The 19,725-nt window shown below is 37.3% G+C and overlaps 1 protein-coding gene across 6 annotated transcripts in view; it reads right to left on the bottom strand.

Moving 5' to 3' along the window:
• The window catches only part of sema6e (sema domain, transmembrane domain (TM), and cytoplasmic domain, (semaphorin) 6E), a 144,449-nt gene that overhangs the window by 8,442 nt on the left and 116,282 nt on the right, over nt 1–19,725 (bottom strand). For 4 of the 6 annotated variants that reach the window (XM_055047115.1, XM_055047117.1, XM_055047116.1 and 1 more), the window contains 3 exons: nt 13,121–13,179; nt 12,394–12,444; nt 9,126–9,281 (listed from right to left, as the gene is read on the bottom strand). In XM_055047115.1, the coding sequence (XP_054903090.1) occupies nt 9,126–9,281; nt 12,394–12,444; nt 13,121–13,179 (266 nt within the window). The remainder of the gene's footprint in view (nt 1–9,125; nt 9,282–12,393; nt 12,445–13,120; nt 13,180–19,725) is intronic. The other 2 variants (XM_055047119.1, XM_055047120.1) reach the window with 2 other exon arrangements.

Genomic DNA, 19,725 nt, shown 5'->3' with positions numbered 1-19,725 from the left:
TCATTCCTTATGTTGAATAGCGGGTATGAATCGATTTCCAATAAATACATTATTTTTTCATATCAACACCCCTGCAGTGTTATTGAAAAGTTCAATCTCAGTCTCATCTTAATCACTGATCACTGTAAATCAACAATATCCCTGAGGGTCAATAACATTTTAAACTGAACAGAAGTGGTTACTGAAGTGCAGTCTTTAGCAAATTCCCAACATCTATATTTGTTATGGTAGGACAAAAAACAAACAAACAAAAAAACTTTCATGGCTCCCCTAACATCATGTGATTGTTATGAAGATCTCATGACCGGAAAAAGCCACTCAGCTCTCTTAATGGTGGGCTTCAGATATTTTTTTAGGCGTGGATCATGATCTGACTCCAACATCTCTCCGCCTGGTTTTCTGAAACCAAAGATTTAAAGAGGAGCAACAAAAGCAAATGAGATGGATTAGCAGTGCTTGCCAACAACTGATAGTATATTCCAGAACCTGTTGCTGTGAAATATATCTGTTGCCTAGATACTGAGCTGTTAGCATGTCATAAGAGTATCATACAACAACAGTCTTCAGTCAGAGGCCCCTTCAGATTCGTTGCAAGACTGACTGCTAACGGAGATCCTTTCTGCCCAAAGTATCCCCATCCACAGCATATCCTTGAAGTTTCTACATTACATGAGTTATGATGGCATCTATTTCCCTTTAGAATAAATTGAGTATTTTTTAATTGATTTTTTTAAACCTTCCTCACTATCCTGAAAAAGGAAGGAGGTGGAAGGATGAGTATAGATCCTCACTGGCTTAGTGGCCAGTGACTTTCAGAAACAGGCTGATTGTTATTTTATGAAAGAAATTATTTCCTACGACAGTATTTTTCCCCCATGAAATAAATGTACTTAAAGGTTAGTTCCATAAAAGTCACTGCCACTGTGTATAATTTTCTAAATCTGTTTGTTCCCTTAAATTATCACTTTCCCTAGAGGCCATATTCAATCCAATTTCTTACACTAATTTCACAAGGTTCAATCAGTGTTTACACAGCTTGTGAGTCAGTACTCTACTCTATTATTATGATATTTCAATGTCAACTCAACATGGTTTCTGCTCAGTGAAGGTTTAAAATAGCAATATCCAAGTCTGCCTAAAGGTAAAAAAGACAGATGGGCTGCGTGAGTTGAAGCAAAGCAGGGAAAGGTTTGAGAGAAACAGCCAGAAGGAAGAGATGAAGGGATGAAATTAAACTTTGGTTTAAGAGTGAATCGAATGTGAGCGGACTAATAGTGCCAAGAAACAAGAGCAGAAGCAAAAATAATGAAAAAAAGAGTGAAGATGACAACCTGAAGAACAGAGAACAAAAGAGGGCAGGGAAGAGGTTTTAAAAGCAGAAGAGGTTAAGGGCTCAGGCAGCGTGAGAAGCAGAGACTTGATGAGGTGAATGACAGACTGTCACTCAGCTGGGGTTTGAACCCGGGTGCTCTGCGGCAACTGTGATCCACTACCAGGGAAAAAAATACAAACATTTCCATAGCGCCATAGGACAACATGCACGGCTGCATCCACACCGATAAAAATAGGCTGCGCGGTAGGCTATGTAAAGAGAAAGGGTTTCCACAGCGGTGGAACGTTGTGCCACGCTTCACTAATTGGTGTAGGTTTCTCTAAATGGAAATCTGCAGGTGATGAAATCTAAAAACAAAGTACAATGAAATTGCCAAATGTGTGATAAAATAAATGACTGCTGTCTTTGCAAGCTCCCTAATTGACTTCATTAACAATACAGCAGCCAGAAGCTCTTTCATCTGTGACACCAATTACAGCTAATTAGGAAAGTTTGAAGTGTCATGCTTGCTTAACAGAGGGGCCATTTTTTGTATTTTGAAGGACAATAAAGCGTCACACATCTATCAAACTGGAATTGAAAATATTGCTTAGTTCTGAATATTGAACACAGTAAAGATTCCCAGAAAAAAAGAAACATTCTGGTTCACACACAACTCTTGGATTGTTCCTGTCTTGTCCCAGGGGTCTGTTTAAATGATGTGAAACCTGCAGAGCAATTTGTGTTCTATTTTTACAACTGAAGTGAGGATGTTCCAAAATAAGCTCTAATTAGATTCTGCTTCTGCAAGCTTACCAGAGAAGTGATTGTTCCATTAATGGGTACTCCATCCCAACGAGAAGCCGAAGAAACAATATAGCCCCAGGCTTTGCATATAAGTTTTTTTCCCCCCTCTGCCTGCTAATGCTGAAGATTTATTTGTCCCACACACGGAAAAAAAAAACAAAACAACAAAAAAACAATTTAATTGTTGAAGGAGACCCTGAGGTTGAAGATTCTAACAAATGAGCATGTTTCCTATTCTAAACCCCAGTTTAAAAAACAAAAACAGTTTTCTAAACTTCCAGCAACATGGTAAAGGCAACAGTTTTAACAAACTAGAGTCTATGGAGAAACACCATACAAAAAGCTGTGGCAGTGTGAAAATATTCTCACTTACGCAGAGTGTATAGGCTGCACATGTACAGGATTCTGGCTGTTGACTTAGTAAATTCAATCATGTACACTTGCTATTAGCAATTTGCATAATATTCCACCTCAGTGATCAGCCATTTAGATGCATTTCTAAAAAATAAGAATGCAAGTAAGGGTGATGTGGTGAAATTGAACACATCCATTCCGATTGAAAAATTGTTGTAATCAACACCTCATTTAATTCTGGTGTGTGCTCATGCATACACAGTAAATATTTCATTACATATTTGATTAAATACTGGTAAATTAGCCATGCTAAAGTATCTGATGATCCGAACTATAGCGAATAAAGTTCGGCGTGCCTTGCTAAGGGATTCACACCTCTTCAACTTCTTCACATTTAATAACCCTATATCCACAAACAATGTATTTGACTGCTGATTTAAGTGATAGACCAGTGCAAGTTAGTGGAAACTTGTAAAGTAGAAAAAGGGAAAATGGATTTTAAAGGTCTTTCAAAGTGTGGAACATCTCTTATGTAGCCCTCTTTTCTCTTGAACCGCTGATTACAATTTAGTGTAACAAATTGCCTTCAATCAATCAATCAAATTTTATTTGTATAGCACATTTCAGCAAGGCATTCAGAAGTCACCAAATTACTGAGTAATTTAATGCCATTACGAATGCAGCTGCTGTGCTGAAAGTTGCAGACGTTTGTCAGAGAACATTACAAACAGCATCATAAAGACCTGATGTCTTTGGTTTTTTATCATTTACATCCATTCAGATAACTTGTATACTTTGGCAAATTTTTAGAAATGATGGCCTATTTTCATTATTGGCATAGTGGTGACTGCATCATGCTGTGGAGAATTTCTTCTTCATAGGGACTAGGAAGTTGTTGAATGGTGCTAAATAAAATGCACTTCTGGAAGAAAACGAGTTTGCGGTCACAAAACAATTTTGACTGGGATGAAGGTTTAACTACCTCTTCCAAGCATTAAAACATACATTAAAGTCTGTAATTATGTTAAAAATTAGACAAAAGTAGTGTCAATTTTTTTTTGCAAGGCATCAAAGCTTTGCTTTAAATAGGACATCACTTTCAAAGAAGCAGTGTCCAGGTGGGTTTGGTAATCTTTGTTAATCTCAGAAAATTAGAAAAATCTCAGATCTTTCAGGTTTTATTCATTCATCATATGAGATATTGATTATGTAATTCAAGTTGACACCAACCTTCAGTGCATTATGGTTTCCAGTGTTAGAAAGGACAAATAAACTTCTAAAGGCTGTCTGGACAGACTGCACACTAAATTTCATTAAGCTGTCATTACTTCGATAAAACATCTTTCGGTTTTTTAAAATTGTATGCACCATTACATTTTGGTAATGTACAGTAAAACTTGGATTATCATTTATAAGGCAATAACTTAACAGAAGCACATGCAAAGTCCTTTAATATTATTATTACATGCAGCTGAAACCATAAATAAAAGGATAGGGTGTTTATTTAGCCATTCAGTGGTTGGCCAAACAAACTGCTTCCAGTGCAACTTTGTCATTATTTGTATTTAAAGAGCAGAAAGTGGCACTGGAAAAACTGCTGCTGCACCAACCAACTTAAAGAGGCAGTTCATGCCAAAGCCACTCCCCTTAAACTTGAGCACCAATAAATACCACACAAAAGTAATAAAAAAAAAGAATCTAAATTTTGCCGCAGAGTGTTTGCTTCAGAGTGAACTGCAGCTTTAAGAGATGGAGAAACTTGCAGAAAGCAGCTGCACAGTTTCAACCACCGGCTGTAAACTCAGTGAGGCAGATTATAAAAAAAGATGATGCAGAAGTTCAGTGACAGTCAGTTCAACAAAGGAGGCAGGTACACTTAAAAGGGTTAGTCCAACTAAAAACAGAAAAACAGAAAACAGGCAGATGAAGTGGGAGTGACACTCCCCAGAGGTCAGTGAGACTGATTGAAGAGTAAGGGGGTCAGAGCGAAGGGTCAGGACTTCTGCAGAGGTGGATTTGATCACTGTGGGCCCTGCGGACTTCAGCGACACTCAGAGCTGGGTTTAAATAGCTGACATAAAAAAGCTATTTTAGTGGCGATTATGGAAAATGAAGAGCTTGATATGTGCAATGCTTTTTAAGTTAGTTTTACTGCATGCCTTGAGTTATGCTTTTGCAGATGTCATTTATAATAAAATGTAAATTGCTGAGACGGAGCTGGACGGATGGAAAATGCTCCAGTGCTGCATGGCCTTTAATGGGCACCATAATAATGCGGACGATGATTTGGGTGGCTCACATTAGCAGAGATGTTTCAGGAGTAAAATGTGCGTCTGCACATCAGGGCTGGCTTGTGATAAATCATGTCCATGAGACAGCCAGTGGGTTGGTGTGGATGGATAAGCTTGGTGAAATTGATTTGATCTCCATTTAACTACCATAATGAACATGTTCAGAATACGTAACACGAACTTCTAAGATTGAAAACTGTGTTAAATATTTTAACATTCAGTTTTACTCTGAGCAGTTTGAGAGGTAGAAACTCATCTTAAAGGGACTACGACACAAAAAGCAAAACTACTCAAAATATGGACTTTTGGGGTTAAGGTGAGCATTTTTTTAGCTCCATTTTAAAATAAATTAATTTTTATTTCTTCATCTATTTATGTTACAAATGTAGATACAAACTTTTTAAAACAAATTTAGCTGAAATTTTCTTCAAGCCATAATTTCTTTTTAAATCTGATCAGAAATTTTAGGAACTTCTAATTAGTAATTTGATAATATTCATCACCCTGGGGTATGAATATGAGGTGACACAGGTCACCAAGTCTTGATAACAACCACTACATAACATTTACATTTCAATCCATTTGTCATTTATGTCATTAAACAGCATTTTCTGTCCTACCATCATAAATGTAAATGTGTGATTTGTTAAATGTTGGTGAAACTGTGTGTGTGCTGAGATAAAAATTTGGCAATTTGGCAACAAAAACCCAGAAAGAAAGAGAAAAAAGCTTCCTACTGTTGAGCATGGTGAAAGATCTGTAATGCTGTGAACTTATTTCTCATGGGAACATGATTAAAGCACAATCAAAGCTTGTTTTTGTTGTCAATTTTTTTTAAGATAAATCTTAAAACCAGCCTGAACAATCCACAATAGACTGTTTTGTTTTTCAGACCATGTGAGCTTCACAGGTTATTAAAATGGAGACACCATATTGGAAACCACACAGATTTGTGCCTGTTTCCCAGATGAGACTGGGAGTTTTAGATATTTTCAGGGTGGTTAGAGGGGATCCACAGTCTCAGCTAAGTGACTGGTGATCCAGGCTGTGTCTGTTGCCATGGTCTTTAGATGTATAAATAACTCTTTAGAAGACTGGCTGGCATCGATGTCCCCCCTCAGGAAACCAGACTCTCCTCATGAAAAGGTTCAGGCTGAGTTCATTCCCAGCTTTCCTTCTGTACTCTTTTAATGAGACAGAAAGCACAAGGTTGACTTGTCTCCATCATCATCATCATCATCATCATTATCTCTCAATGCTGGTAAGATAAATTAGCAGCTAATCCCTTTTTTGTCCAGTCTAATTGACACTAGCTCATCTAAACTCGAGATAGAGGGGAGGAAAGGGAAAAGTTAAATCCTAATTGAGGTTTGGAGACAGAGGGAATGACCAAACCAGAGAGCGCTAAAACTTTTAAGTCCGAATGCGCAGGTTTCTGCGTTCACACAAAGTGAACAAGTGGGTGTATTCCCCAGTCAGAAGCAGCTCTACTGCAAACTGACTTCTGGCCTTTTTCTAAATAGCAGCAAGTCAGCAGGTTCCTGGCCTTTCCTCTAAGTTTGCAGTCCTTTACATAATATAAAGTAGCTGTGTGGATTTGAGCACATAAGTTGCTTCATGTATTTATACTGGTACTCTTACAATAAATGTAGAGGTCTGTATCTGTATCTTGGTTCATTGAATGTTGTATAAGCTGTTTACATGGCATAAAGTAAGTTCACACATTTGAGTGAATATTTTTTTAAGTTCAGAGATGACAGGATGTTTTTGAGTGAAGAGAGAATTTAGCAGACTGGAAACGCGGTTGTCACTAATACGTCGATGATCAATTTAATAGCTACATTTTTCAGTCAAAAATTACGGCTTCTTGGGAAAAGTCTAAGCATAATAAAACAGCAAGAGCTTAGAATATAAGTTAAATGATAAAGTTATCTTGTTTAATCTATTTGATCCTCTTTTTGATCCTGAAGCATGTTTCTTTTTTTATTTATGTCTTGCACATATTTGGACATTTTCAATAATAGTGACAAAATCAGGCTGAGGACTAAGTTTTTTTATGTACTGAAGAGAAGAGTTGCTCCATTTTTATAATTACCATCTCTTTATGTTCTCAGCCACAGCTTATCCAAAACCAAAAAGGGACAGATAAGTAAAACTTTCTACTTTATAGTTTTTGATTTTACTGCCAAATTACTCTATGAATTTGCTTACAGTTTGCATTACTAAGAGTAGATCCTAAAATCTAAACATGAAAGTCAATTTATGTTACAACTTTTACAATAAAAGTGTAATGTGCAATGTTTCTCTGTTTTACCACAGTGGTCATTTAGTCACATTTGACTGCAGGTGTTGTGCAACTTTTATTTTCAGGAATGTTTCTCTCTTGTCCAGCTGGTTGTTCTAATTTCTTGACTTGTCCACTCAGTGCTTCCTGCTGGACCACCTTGTTTCTGCACATAGATGTGTGACACTGTTATCTGGTTCAAAAACGGACAAGAAAATTGTGGGGTAGGAGTCCCTCTTAGAACATGGATGCTGTTCCTTCCAGTTCAGCGCCTCTCCCTGATTATCAACACAGCCATCCGGCTCTCCTGATTGAAGTGCCAGTGTCACAGTCTCTGGCAGAAATAGATTGCACTGCTGTGTACACTATATCCTATCCCACACTCTCCCTGCACTCGTGTTTTCTGACTGCTTGGTTCAGATTCCTGCTGGTTATTTATTTGTTACGGGCTTTTCTTATTTAGGTCTTAGAAACTCAACATTACAGCCACAGAGGCTGTCTGTGTGAATGAGAGCTTCTTTTATTTTCTGAGGTTTGTGGTCCAGTGACATGGTCTGTGTGTCCACACAGCAGCAATAAGTCCTGTAAACTTTGGAATAAGAGGCCAAAAAAGTTTATATCTCTCAGTCTAAGCTTCTTGAGTACTGTGCTACTATCACAGTACTTATGACCAGAAATGTTTAATGTTTACTATGTAACAGAGTAGTCAAATGCTAGGCTAAGGTGCTTTGTTATTCAGTGCAATGGACTATTGCAGGAGACTCCAAATGGTGAACTGAAGCAACATCTTCACACAAATTTTGTCTTAAACTGAGTCAGGTTGTTGGGAAGCTTTTACTGAACTTTCTTTTTAAAAGCTTTCTTTTTTTCTTTCTAGCCTTCTAGTAATCAATTTTAGGAAGCATCTTTTTTAACCTTTACAGTACAGATAATACAACAGAGCTCTGGAGGTTTCCTGTCTCCCTGAAGAAAGAAGATTCAGTCAGGAGAGATTTAATCCAAGCATAAGAAAAAATAACATAAGTCAGTATAACATATTTCTGTATAACTGTCTCATTATAGAGAATAGAGAAGGACATGGGAAGCAACATCTTTCAGACAGCTTGTGCAGGAAGAGTGGGCCAAACCAGCTGTTAGAAAATACTTATGTCTCATAGTGAAGTGCAGACCTAGCTTGTTGCCAGCAACTTGCAAAGGTGAAACAACTAAATACAAAATTAAGGCTACCATCTTTGTTGTCTGTGGCATTTATGATTTTTTTTAATTTCAGGTAGTTCTGTTTTTTTTCCCCCAGAGTTGCCAAAATTATTGCAGCAAACTTAAGTGTTTTGTATTTTTTCTCTCCAGTTTATTGCAATATTTGAAGGAGGTCTCCTCTGCTTGATGAGTGGAGTTCATTTGAGACAACACAGTACTGTTTACACCATGACATTTCCTGAACGAGAGTTAAAAACACTGAAACGCACCAGCTTCCCTTTGGAAATTTTGAGTGCATTGGACTCATGGTCAGCTTCTCTGGAGTCATGTTTAACTCTGCATGTGAACAATATGCTCTTCAATTTCCACACACTGAGCTGGAAGTGAGGCTGGCTGGGAAGTGATGCATCTCAGCATGTAACACTGAAATTAATGAAGTATATGGGTGGTAAAAGTTAATTAGCAATGCTTTCTGCCATTCACTGAGATTGAGAGTTAAGTGTTAGTGAGCTAATCGAAATGATTGTTCACCCTGGAATAACATTTTCATTCATTAGCATGCATACCACCACTTGTATCCCTGAATGGCCCCAGAACAGGAGCTGATTTCTGGGTACTAGTACTCAACATCATCCCTCTCATTAAAAAATAATTAAAAAAATATTCATAATATGTTTATAAAACATGGATATTTTGGTTGATACAGAGGAGGAAAACATGCTGTAAACAGGAAACTGTTGCACCAGAGTGAATCACAATGTAGTTTTCTTTTTATTTCCAGGTTAGTCTGGTTAGAAGTGTGCAATTAGACAATCAGGGCCCAGCAGTGCAATCCCCTGCAGGTCAAAGTTCAAAGAGGACGCATGTCACTCCCCCTTACCCTCCATTTCCACACTGATTGGCTCTGAGTCAGGTGACCCTTGTTCCCCCACAGGGGGAAGGCGATCAGGACCTGTACCTCTTTCAGAGTCACCTGCCTCCTTTGGGAATGCCGCCCCATGATGGGTGGTGCTGGCGCTTGTGGGTGTGGTCTTCCCTGTGGTTGTAGCGAAGGGGGAGGAGGAGGAATAAGGGAGGGCAACAGAGCGAGTGATTAGTGAAATGTGACACAGCGTGGAGAATAAACTTTAGAGAAATGAGGATGAGTCCTGAGTGGAAAAGAAACCTTCACCCTGTAACGATGAGCAACATGATGATCACACAGAGCAGAAGTTAATGAGATCAGATCAGAAGTTTTCTCCTTACCTTCATGGGATACTTTTATATTTTCTGACAAATAAAGCTCTGCAGATGCACGAAGAACAAATCCTCTATGACTAGTTGCTTCTTTAATACAGGAGACACTCTTGCAGGTGGTCTAATATTAGTACCGGGGAATATGCAGGAGTAAAATAATAAGCAAACATCAGCTCAGCATTCGAAGCAAATTGTCCCTTTCCAAAAGCTGATAGGAGCACCAATAAACCATTTTAGATGTGGGCTCAAGAGTAGTAGTACTAGCAAATATTCCAGATGGAACTCAGAAAGATTTTTCTTTTCCAAGTATACATCCTTTATGCTTACAGATATACTTCCTATATACAACAATTTAGATTTTTCAACATTTTATAATGTAGAAAGCTGGGGAAATGGTCCCCTCTACAATATATAATAAGGCTGTTAAATTTGTATTTGACAAAAACATCTGTGAATAAAGGAGAAGAGAAGAACGAAGTTTACTGTCTCACTCAATCCACTAAAGGAGATCAGAGCACAAGGTTGAAAGGTGAGATGTTGTCAAATTCTGGTCTACCAGGTAAAGTATATGCATATCAGGTAATTTGGTGAATTGCATGAGGTTGCAAGTATCAAAAAAATGCATCCAGAAAATACAATTTCTTTGTTAATTTCTTCAATAACATGTCTGCATTAAAGAGTATCTGAGTGCTGGCATGTTGAAAGACATCACACCAGCAGAAGAAAGATAATGTTGCTCAGGTAATGTCATAGACAAGAGCAGCTCGGCATAAAAGGAATCCATTAAAGAGTTACCATCCAAGCTTATTCCCAACTGTCACATTGGAGCAGACAAGCACACGAATAAGACATATGCCAAGAAACATGCTGGGCATTATCTGCCACGGGCCTTGTATTATTAACCAAATTAATTTCAATGACACACTCCACGTCTTGACTGAACCGAAAGGTTTCTGTTGTCTTTAAACTGCAGTGAGCAGCATGCTGCTTTTGGCTTGGTCCTAAAGTACTAATAAGCCAGCAGTAACGTTAGCATTCTGGAGCACTGACACTTAGGCTGGAGGGAAAGTGATTGTTTTCTTCCTCGCTGTGAGCCAGTTGACAGTGTTCACTCTGAATGAGGTGCCCCGTCACTTCACCATCTGTGCTGGGCAAATTAAAAACTCGCACCACAGGGTGTTTGGCCCTGGCAGTGCCACTACCTCATCATGTTTTTAGTCTATCAGAATTAAATTTTAGAAAAGTTAAATCTTATAAGTCCTATTTTTTTCCCAAGTATCATGAGAAACAAGATCAGAGAGTTCATTTACACAATCTCCTCTGCCTGCTGTGATTGTGTAGGTGGCAGAAGCATAAAAGAAAGACATGAATCCTCTATGCGCTTTTTTTTTCAAAAGGAAACAGAACCCCTTGTGATAACAGCTTTGTTCGACATATGGAGCATTTTATTGTCTCAAAAAGCCAATAATTGACTTTTAGTGGCGAGACTTAAAAGTCTTATTGTGTGAATCAGTGCAAAAAAAAACAAACCCAAAACAAACTATTAGACAACATTTGAGGATCAGGGTGCATGTTAAGCATTTCAAACAGTGCTGTGAAGCATTTTGGTGGTGAGAACCCGCCAGGATAAAGCTGTAGGGTTGCTCATCAAATCTTTCTATTGAGTGAGAGGCAATTCCTCCAGTTGGGAGGCTTACTGAGGGGCTGCAGTGGTCCAGAGCAAAGGCTTTGGCAAGAAAAAGGCCTCTTTTCAGACAGCGAAACAAAGATGAACATGGTTCATCTGAGCTAAAATGTCTGTTATCCTCTAACACGATAGGCTAAACTAATCAGCTACAGGGATGAGGCATTGCATGTTATTTTAAAATAAAACTTAAAAATCCCTGAAAAATGAAGCATTGGGAGCTTTAGATGTAAATATAAAGGGAAATGTTGCATTGTGAGAGCATCCGATGGCACCGCCTCAGTCTCATGAGATATCGCCAGCCTCGCTCATTTTGCTTTCCATTCCGGCTTTGCCAGGAACTGCTGGCTGGCGGGAGAAGTAATGGGACGTGACAGGGATGATGATCTTTCTTGATACAGGGCATTAGGCAGCTTGGCCAGCAGAGTTCCTGGTCCATCAGAGGAGTGATGCCCCACACAATGGCTGCAATGTTTAAACTGTCAAACTGGCAGAGAAGGAGAAGAGGCTCCAGTCATTTAGCTGCCTCACTAGGATATTCTGAAACCTCCCAAGTTGTTAACTTTAAATATGCTTTCATTATGGATATGAAAGAGAAAAAAAAACTCATCCAGTCATAGAGAGGAAGAAGGTTTGAAGTTTTTTCCAAGAGCATGTCAACTCTGAAAATCAATCTCAGAGCTGATCATGATCATAAACATTTTTGTTTGTTTGTGTTTTGGTGGTTTAGCTGAAATGTAAAATTGTTTGGAATCTGGAAACAAGTCCAAATTTAAAAGAAAGCAGTGAGAGTTACCACATCTCAGAGCCAGTCTCACACAAAGAGAAGCCTCGACATTAGTTCTTAAACTATGTAAGCTTTTTTTAAAGCTGTTTTGTGAGAACATTTTTCTGAATCAAGTATTTTTGCTCCCTGAGTCAAAATCAAGGAGCTTCTGAAACTAAATGTAAGGCAGAGGTGAATGTTAATAAGCCCCAAAAATATTTCTTATTGGCTTTGAGGTTTTTGTATGCAATTACTCAAAATATTGTTCTTAAGAAAATAGTGCTTGAGTCATGAGAGTCTCACTCCATATTTTACAAAATGGTCACAAAAATAGCATCTGAGTATCAGAGAGAAAAAACAAAATATATTCAAATAATACAATTAAATAAAACTCTGATGATCTGGATCTGCTAAATCAGCAGAAGCAGTTAAACAAAAAATAGAGAAAATAACACCACTGACCAAAAGCTGAATCAAGTGCTGGGTTGTGCTTGCGTGTGGTTGCCAAGACATCTGTAGTGGAAGAAATACAAGGTATTATAACAGCACATGATAAGTTACTCTATTTTGTTCCAACTTATATTACCATAGCATGTTTATAAACAAGTTCATGTTACAAAATGGTCAACACAGTTTGACACAAAGGCTAAAAGCACAGATGGCAAACTTCAGTGGACAAAACTGCTTTTCAAACATCAAGTTAAGCTCTACTTGAGTTAAGCTGAAGAAAATCTATGAAGAACTTTCATTGTAAAGCAGCAGTATATGGGAATAAACATATGCTGTGTATTATGATAAGCTGTAGGTTTTCTATTCATCTATGAGAAGGAGATGGCAAGCAGCTGTTTGAAGGATACTGGTTTGGAGAGTTAAGTCTAAATTAAGCAGCTGCGTCTGGAAAACACACCAAAAAGAATGTGTCATCTTTTTGGTGTGTTTGGGACAGTTGCAGTGAGACTCATGAAACATAAAACACAACTTCAGACTTCAGAGCCTCAGTATGATCAACTCACTGTGATCAATGAACAAATACAGATACTTGGGATTTTGAGCAATTTCTTTGAAATATGCTGAGGTATCATCATAAAAGGCACCAGTGATTTCCAAAGTGGAGAACTCTTTTTGCTACTTTAATGCTAATCAGACAAAAAAACCCTGTGCATTAAGTTTTAAATGGATTCCATCTCACCATGACAGGTATCAGGATGCTGATGGTAGCCGTTCTCCACGTCCTGTTCAAACCCGCCTCTGAACATAAACAAACACACACAAACAGCAACAAAGAAACTTCTCAGTAAATTTACATCAATCCATTTCACTGACATGTCCCTCCCAAACAAAGCACCTCTTTACAAAATTGATTTCACTCTGAGGACTGATTGGAGATCGGGAGGTAAGTGCACAACTCTACAATTTAATTTGTTTTGTGTCTGGTGAAAGTCAGCGCGTTTCTGTTGTTGGGACAAAGAGGCACGAAAAACCGAAGGGAAGATCTGATATTAAATTTGCCAACAAAACGGCAATGCCACCGTAGCATTTAGCAGATTATAAAAGTTTATTTTTGAGTTGTAGTTTTCTGGGGTGACTTCTTCCTTGCACCCCGGTTAGTTATTTCCAAGTTTACTTGTACGCAGCACTTTTTGTAGCTGCATCAAGGCTACCACTGGTAAAATTGGTACCTACAGTTTCTCTGCTCTGCAATGACGGCTTCAGTGTGTGATTCTGGAGTGTCAGAGAAAAATAGTGCAGAGACAAGTGTGCTGATCCAGAGCTACTGACAGAAAAACTTGTCATTTACTGACGATATTTATGGAGACGTTCTTCCTTCTGCTGAACCTCCTGCTGTTAATGGCATCAAGAGATTATACAGAGAGCTGTATATATATCTACAGGAAACAAACGCACAGACATGGGAGAATTACTGTCACAACCTCTTTAGTAGTTTGTTTACCATGGATTTTGACATGGAGAAATTGATTATATTTGGATACTCAAGTGTTAAGCATTAAATTATTGCCAAAACAATGCACTACTTCTCAGTGACTGAAGAAAATGATTTTTATTCCGTATTTATCGGATGTTAATCCTTTTATGAAATACATTAAGTAAAACATAAACAAAAAAACATAAAAAACAAAGCTAAATAAGTTTTTAGTCAACTTGATTAGAGAAAGCACAAAAAATAAAAATTGAATCCCAAAATGCATTCAGTGATTGTCAGAGACACCTATTTGCTTAACATTTGTGCTATAAAATGTGTGAAATAAATAAATATGAGTGCTTGCCTAATTAATCTTAGCTGCATATTATTTGGATTAAATCTTATTTGACACCCAGAAACTGAGACACACTTCAATAAAATCTTCTACTGCACATGGAAAAAAAAAAATATTTTCACTGAATAATTCTTGCCACTTTTATGTTGATGTAGCCAAATCCACCTCCCTAAATCACTGTCACAGCCTGACAGCCAAATTTCTACAGTGATGATTAAAACGAGTCTACATCTTTACGCTTTCTCATGTAAACACTCAACCTTTCCCTTTTGCATCCGTTAGAAATCGACGGCTCATCCAGACTCATCCTCTCGATGGTTGAGTAATGAGATTGAGTCAAGCGCCTTTAACCGTGGTGAGTTTCCCACCAATGCCAGTTATCCTCCCACACAGTGCATTGAACCAAAATAAAACAAACATAGACCTATAAACAGCACAAGCTCAAGTGTAATGATCCAGGATCCACTTTGAATAAGCATTCATGCATTCCTCTCCCCCGTTAACAAACCAGTTAGTGTGTGCATTGCAGTGTGAGAAAATAAGTTACTAAATTACTAAATCAAAAAACAACAATGTAGAAGGAAAAACAAACAAACATCAGGCTACATCTTAAAGAGATGTCAGCGATCAGCTAATCATTCCTACAACAAACACACCTTGTACAGCAGAATGCAAACAACAAAACATTTATGTCGTTTGATGTACTATGAAAAAAAATCTTTTAAATTAGCCTTGTGTTAAATATGAACATGGTTTAGGCTATGCTCATTATAGATTAAAGTGCAAAGTGTTTCAGAAAAATAAAAAGATAAGTTCACAACTCAAATCTGTTTAAATCAAGATAAAAACATGTTGACCTCAGCAGGAGGCTGGGAACTTAACTTGACTAAATGTTGTGTACTGATGTTTGTAAATGAAAAGCTGTGGTGGCTAGTGGAAAAGCATGTTCCCTTTATGTTTTAGAAAAACAAGATGGGATAGTAGTAATTGGCTCTCATAAGCAGAAAGCAGCTGAACACAAACATGATTAATTTGTTTTAATTCAATCAACTTTCTAAACAAGACACCAGCTACCTCCCCTTTATTTTCCCACTCTTTAGCTGGTCCTCTCCAGGTAGCTAAAGAGTTGTTAGATCATCATCATCATCGAACAGTATTGGGCAGCATTTCCACATGGCATGTTGATTTTCCTGGGGGTTCATTATTTGGATTCTGGCTGACAATAAAAGAGTGTCGCACTCAGAGAGACCCTATTGATTTTACTCGACAGATCAGACATAAAATAAGCTGTCGGATGGCAGCCTTTAACTTTAATGAATGCAGTCTTACACAACAAGCCAACTCTCATTGCTTGTTGATGAGATAAGGTGGGTCTCTCTCTGCCAAATAAATTAACAACTACAGGATTCAAAAATATATGGAGCAACATACGAAAGACATTAGACAATGTGCCAACTGTATTATGTGAAAAAGTCACAAGAACTACATGCTTGTCTTTATTACAATATTAAAGATATCACTGGCAAAGTGAATACATTTGTAATTTGGAGACAGTCGTAAAAATAGGAATGTATCTTATTACTATATGTCTCACATAGAGAGAAATTCTGGGACAGCTGCACTCAACATCTGGAGAAGCAGGCCTGCTGCTTTCAGTCATGTCCAAAAATATGGTGCAATTTTACCTGATAACTTGTTAAAATGTCAAAAACATCCTGTAATAGATGCTTCCATATGTATGTCATTACAGTAGAAACATAAGCACATAAGTATGAGTTAATACTGTGCATTTAAATTTCATTAAAATAGTTAAAATAAATATATTGCACTGATGGAATATTAATACCCCAAAGAGTTGTTTAGTTTGTGAGAAAGAAAAAAAAAATCAGATTAGTACAACCAGAAAATTTGATTTCATATAACCCATAGTCTTGAATCATGAACATGACGCACCTATAAGCAGCTGTTTTAGAGGAAGCTGTATTTTCTGAGGGAACATGTCGACTCTTTAATTCATCTGCTTCAACAGACTTTGCCAATTTCCTCTTTTATACTTTTAGGGTTTCTGTTTAATCATATTTGACTATTTGAGCAACGATAAGGTAGCCATCTCGCACATGATTATCAATTTTCACCTGTCTGGTTCATTAGGTGAAAATGACCAAGGATTAAAATGAACCAAAATAAATAAAAAGAAAACAGAAGTTTGCAGTATACATTGTGCATTCCTTCCATCTGAGCTTAGCTGGATTAAAAATAATGATATTAATAATAATTTTTAAAAAATCTATGGCCACTTTAATTCAATCATTCATCCTAAATGTTGGACAACAAAATGCTTCCTGTTCTGGATGAGTTATTTTCATAATATTGATGATGCTTTGTAAATTCACATTTTTATTCTGAACTCTTATCTGTAGTTTGTATCAAAAGGAAAAATCAAAGATTATCCTTGAGAAGTAGTGGTGTGTTGTTAGGATTAATACAACCTTTGATAAGTTGTATTAAATGCTCACATGCAGTTGTATAAAAAAAAAAAAAAAACACTCATATTGGACTTTTGCTTTTCCTATAAAAACACAGTTTATAGTTAAATAATAAAAAATAAAAGTTCTATGGACATGAAGAATTTTGTGCTTAAATGTACACAAGCAATTAGGATACACATGCTGTCTCTGTATTTATATATCTATCTTCATTATAAAACTGGTTATAATCATTTTAAAAAGAAAAACTATGTCCTATTTTTAGTAATTTTCATAACTTGGCACTGTTTTTAGCATAAAACATGCACACTGTCTTAGCAATGCAAGCACTTAAAAGAACTTTTGAGTTGATTTACTTCAATTAAAGTTATGATTTTTTTAAAGCAGGCATGATAATTGCTTGTAGCTTTCAGAATATCAAGGAACAAACTAAAAAATATCATTTTTGCCAAAACAAAAGGTGAATATTAAAGCTAATGTATGGACATTAGTAAGGAGTTAAGAAACTGAATCTATCAGCTTTCATGGATGTAATGCGAGATGGACCAATCTAAGCAGCTTTTTGTTTAAAAAAAGATTTTTCCACCTGCACACCACAGGTGATTTGCTTCCCCTTTCCTGGATCTGTTTCCAGCCTTCTGCCTCAGCAGCCTTTTGTTTCAGCATAAGGCTTTGGTGACAGGGACTTTGTCGAATGCATTATGGATGACACAAGACTAAACATCCAGAGAAAGAAAAAAAGCAGAGAGGTTCAGCCACAGTCTTTTCATGTAAAATCTTTCTGCTCCTTCTTCTTTATCATTTTGAGCCACCACAAATCAGCCATTAAAATGTATGCCTCCTCTGGATAAGAAAGGAGGAAAGGAATGAAAAAAAGGACTGATGGTCCATGAAAAGAGTGAGTACCAGGAGGTAGATGACTTTGAGATTCTTCAAATCCAACTGTGGGCTCTGCTGCTGCCTGATTCACATCAGCTCACCGTTCTCTTCTTTCATTGCTGCTCTTATCATCCTTTATAATGCTCCTTCCTTTTTCCCTTCTTCCCAACTATTCTTCAGTCGCCTTGATAAAAATAAGCTATATTCCTTCATGCAAGTCTAAAATCTTGCACACCACATTCAGCTGCATCAGATTGTTTTTTCTTTCAAATTACACCCCTCCCCCCCCAAAAAAACATACTTATTTCCCTCTTCCCCTTCATTATTCTAAAATATTATCTGTAAAGAAAAATCTTTACCTCTTCTGCTCAACTCCTTTACCCAGACCTCAGCTTTTTTCCCCATTGTGATGTTTTCTTTCTGTGCATACAGCTCTCTCTCTCTTGAGCTTTCTGGTAGAAATCTGATACTGCTGTTGGGTTTGGACAAGATTTTTTTGGCTGATCTCTCCAAGGTTCTGGTCCACTGGTTTCCAGCATAGCTTTGTCCTGCACACTAAAAGCGGCTCATAAATCAAACTTCGGCAAGTAACTCTATGGACCCTGCTAGCGTGAAGCCACATCGGCACTTCTGCTGCTGCATCTATAGAGCACATCTTGCTGCACTTCAAAGAATGATCCAGCGACAATTACAGAAGTCTTCATTTGAGTCAAAAAAGTCTTTAAATGCTAATATAAATAAATAAATAAATAAAAATAAAATAAAATGGCTTCCGAGAGTTTAAGATGCTTCTTTACGTTTGGTTTATTTAATTTCAATGACCCATCTTAAGAGATCACATTAGTTATTTCAGCCTGCGGTTGCCCAGATGCGACACTAAATAAATAGGTTGTGATACATTAATGTGTTAAAGCTCACATCTGTTTTAACACAGTTTGAACATCTGGGGGCGCTCATAAAATAGTGCTTTGTGGGATATATGTTAACATTTATCAACTTATCAAGGATTGCAAGGTATGTTTAGTGTGCATTGAGCTGCAACTAGTAGATAAAATTACATCTGAAATCAAAGACACAAAATATAAGTTTGCAGTTTGACTTTTTTTCCCCAATTTCATGGCCATTTGTACTTGCCTCATCTGCCTCAGCTCCAAACCCTGCTGATTAAAACAAGTAGGTGGGTTTTTAAACTCTTTCATGTCATCATTAGCGGCTTTTCTTGCATTAGTTTGGTATGGAAAGCTTTAGATAAAAGGAAAAATCTACATGCGTTTTCTTTCAAAAGCTTTGAAAAATAAATTTCTATTTATGGATAAATTAATGTCTTCGGCATTTTCTTCACTGTAAATGATGCTCAGTACAAATACCCGATTACAGCATTATTAATACAAAAGATATAAATTATAAGTTTTACGTTTGTTGGACTTGTGAGACTGCAAATAATGACTGGTGGACTAAAATGGGGTTGGAAAAATGACAACAAAATGGCTATGAGACAAGTTTTGCAAGATCACATTAATATGTCTTTTGTGTCGCCTGCCACACATAAACTTTATGCCTTCCTTCCAGGGGTGAAAATCAACAAGTCAGACATGCTGTTTTACCGGCCAATATGGGTGGTTTATTTAGAAAAAACTAACAAGTAAATGAAGGAAAAAAACATGCGTCAGAAGTTGACCAATAAAGTCATAAAATACTTATAGAATTTTGTTTACTCTCATGTATAACGTTATTAATAACAGCAAACAACCAAATATATTAGCTGATTTCTAATAGGTAAATATCAGAGTGCACAGACAAAACATGCAGTGGAAAAAAAAAAATCCATTAGTTCCTTTCCATGTGAGGGCAGAGAAAGTAATATGTCTGAGTGACCAAGCAGAAGATATGCAATAATTCCAGGTCGGCGCATTTTCAGCCTTCAAGATAATCTATTGGAAAGCGGCTGGCGGTGGATGTGGTGCTCTCCTTCTCCAACTCTGTGTGTGATGGTGATGCATGCAGTTATGTCAGACGGCAGCAACAGTTTACAACCACTACACATAGGAAGGAAAAAAGGAAAAACACCCTGTGTGGTGATTTAGCAGCAGGTTGTACATAAACCATACAGGCACACACAGTCCTTGATGATCAGGACAAGAAAATAGCACTTT

Source organism: Poeciliopsis prolifica, unplaced genomic scaffold (assembly GCF_027474105.1).
Source record: "Poeciliopsis prolifica strain line A6 unplaced genomic scaffold, Auburn_PproV2 SCAFFOLD025, whole genome shotgun sequence".
NCBI classification, from domain to species: Eukaryota; Metazoa; Chordata; class Actinopteri; order Cyprinodontiformes; family Poeciliidae; genus Poeciliopsis; species Poeciliopsis prolifica.
Note: the sequence above shows the minus strand (reverse complement) of the source record. Positions and strands in the feature narration are given on the sequence as shown.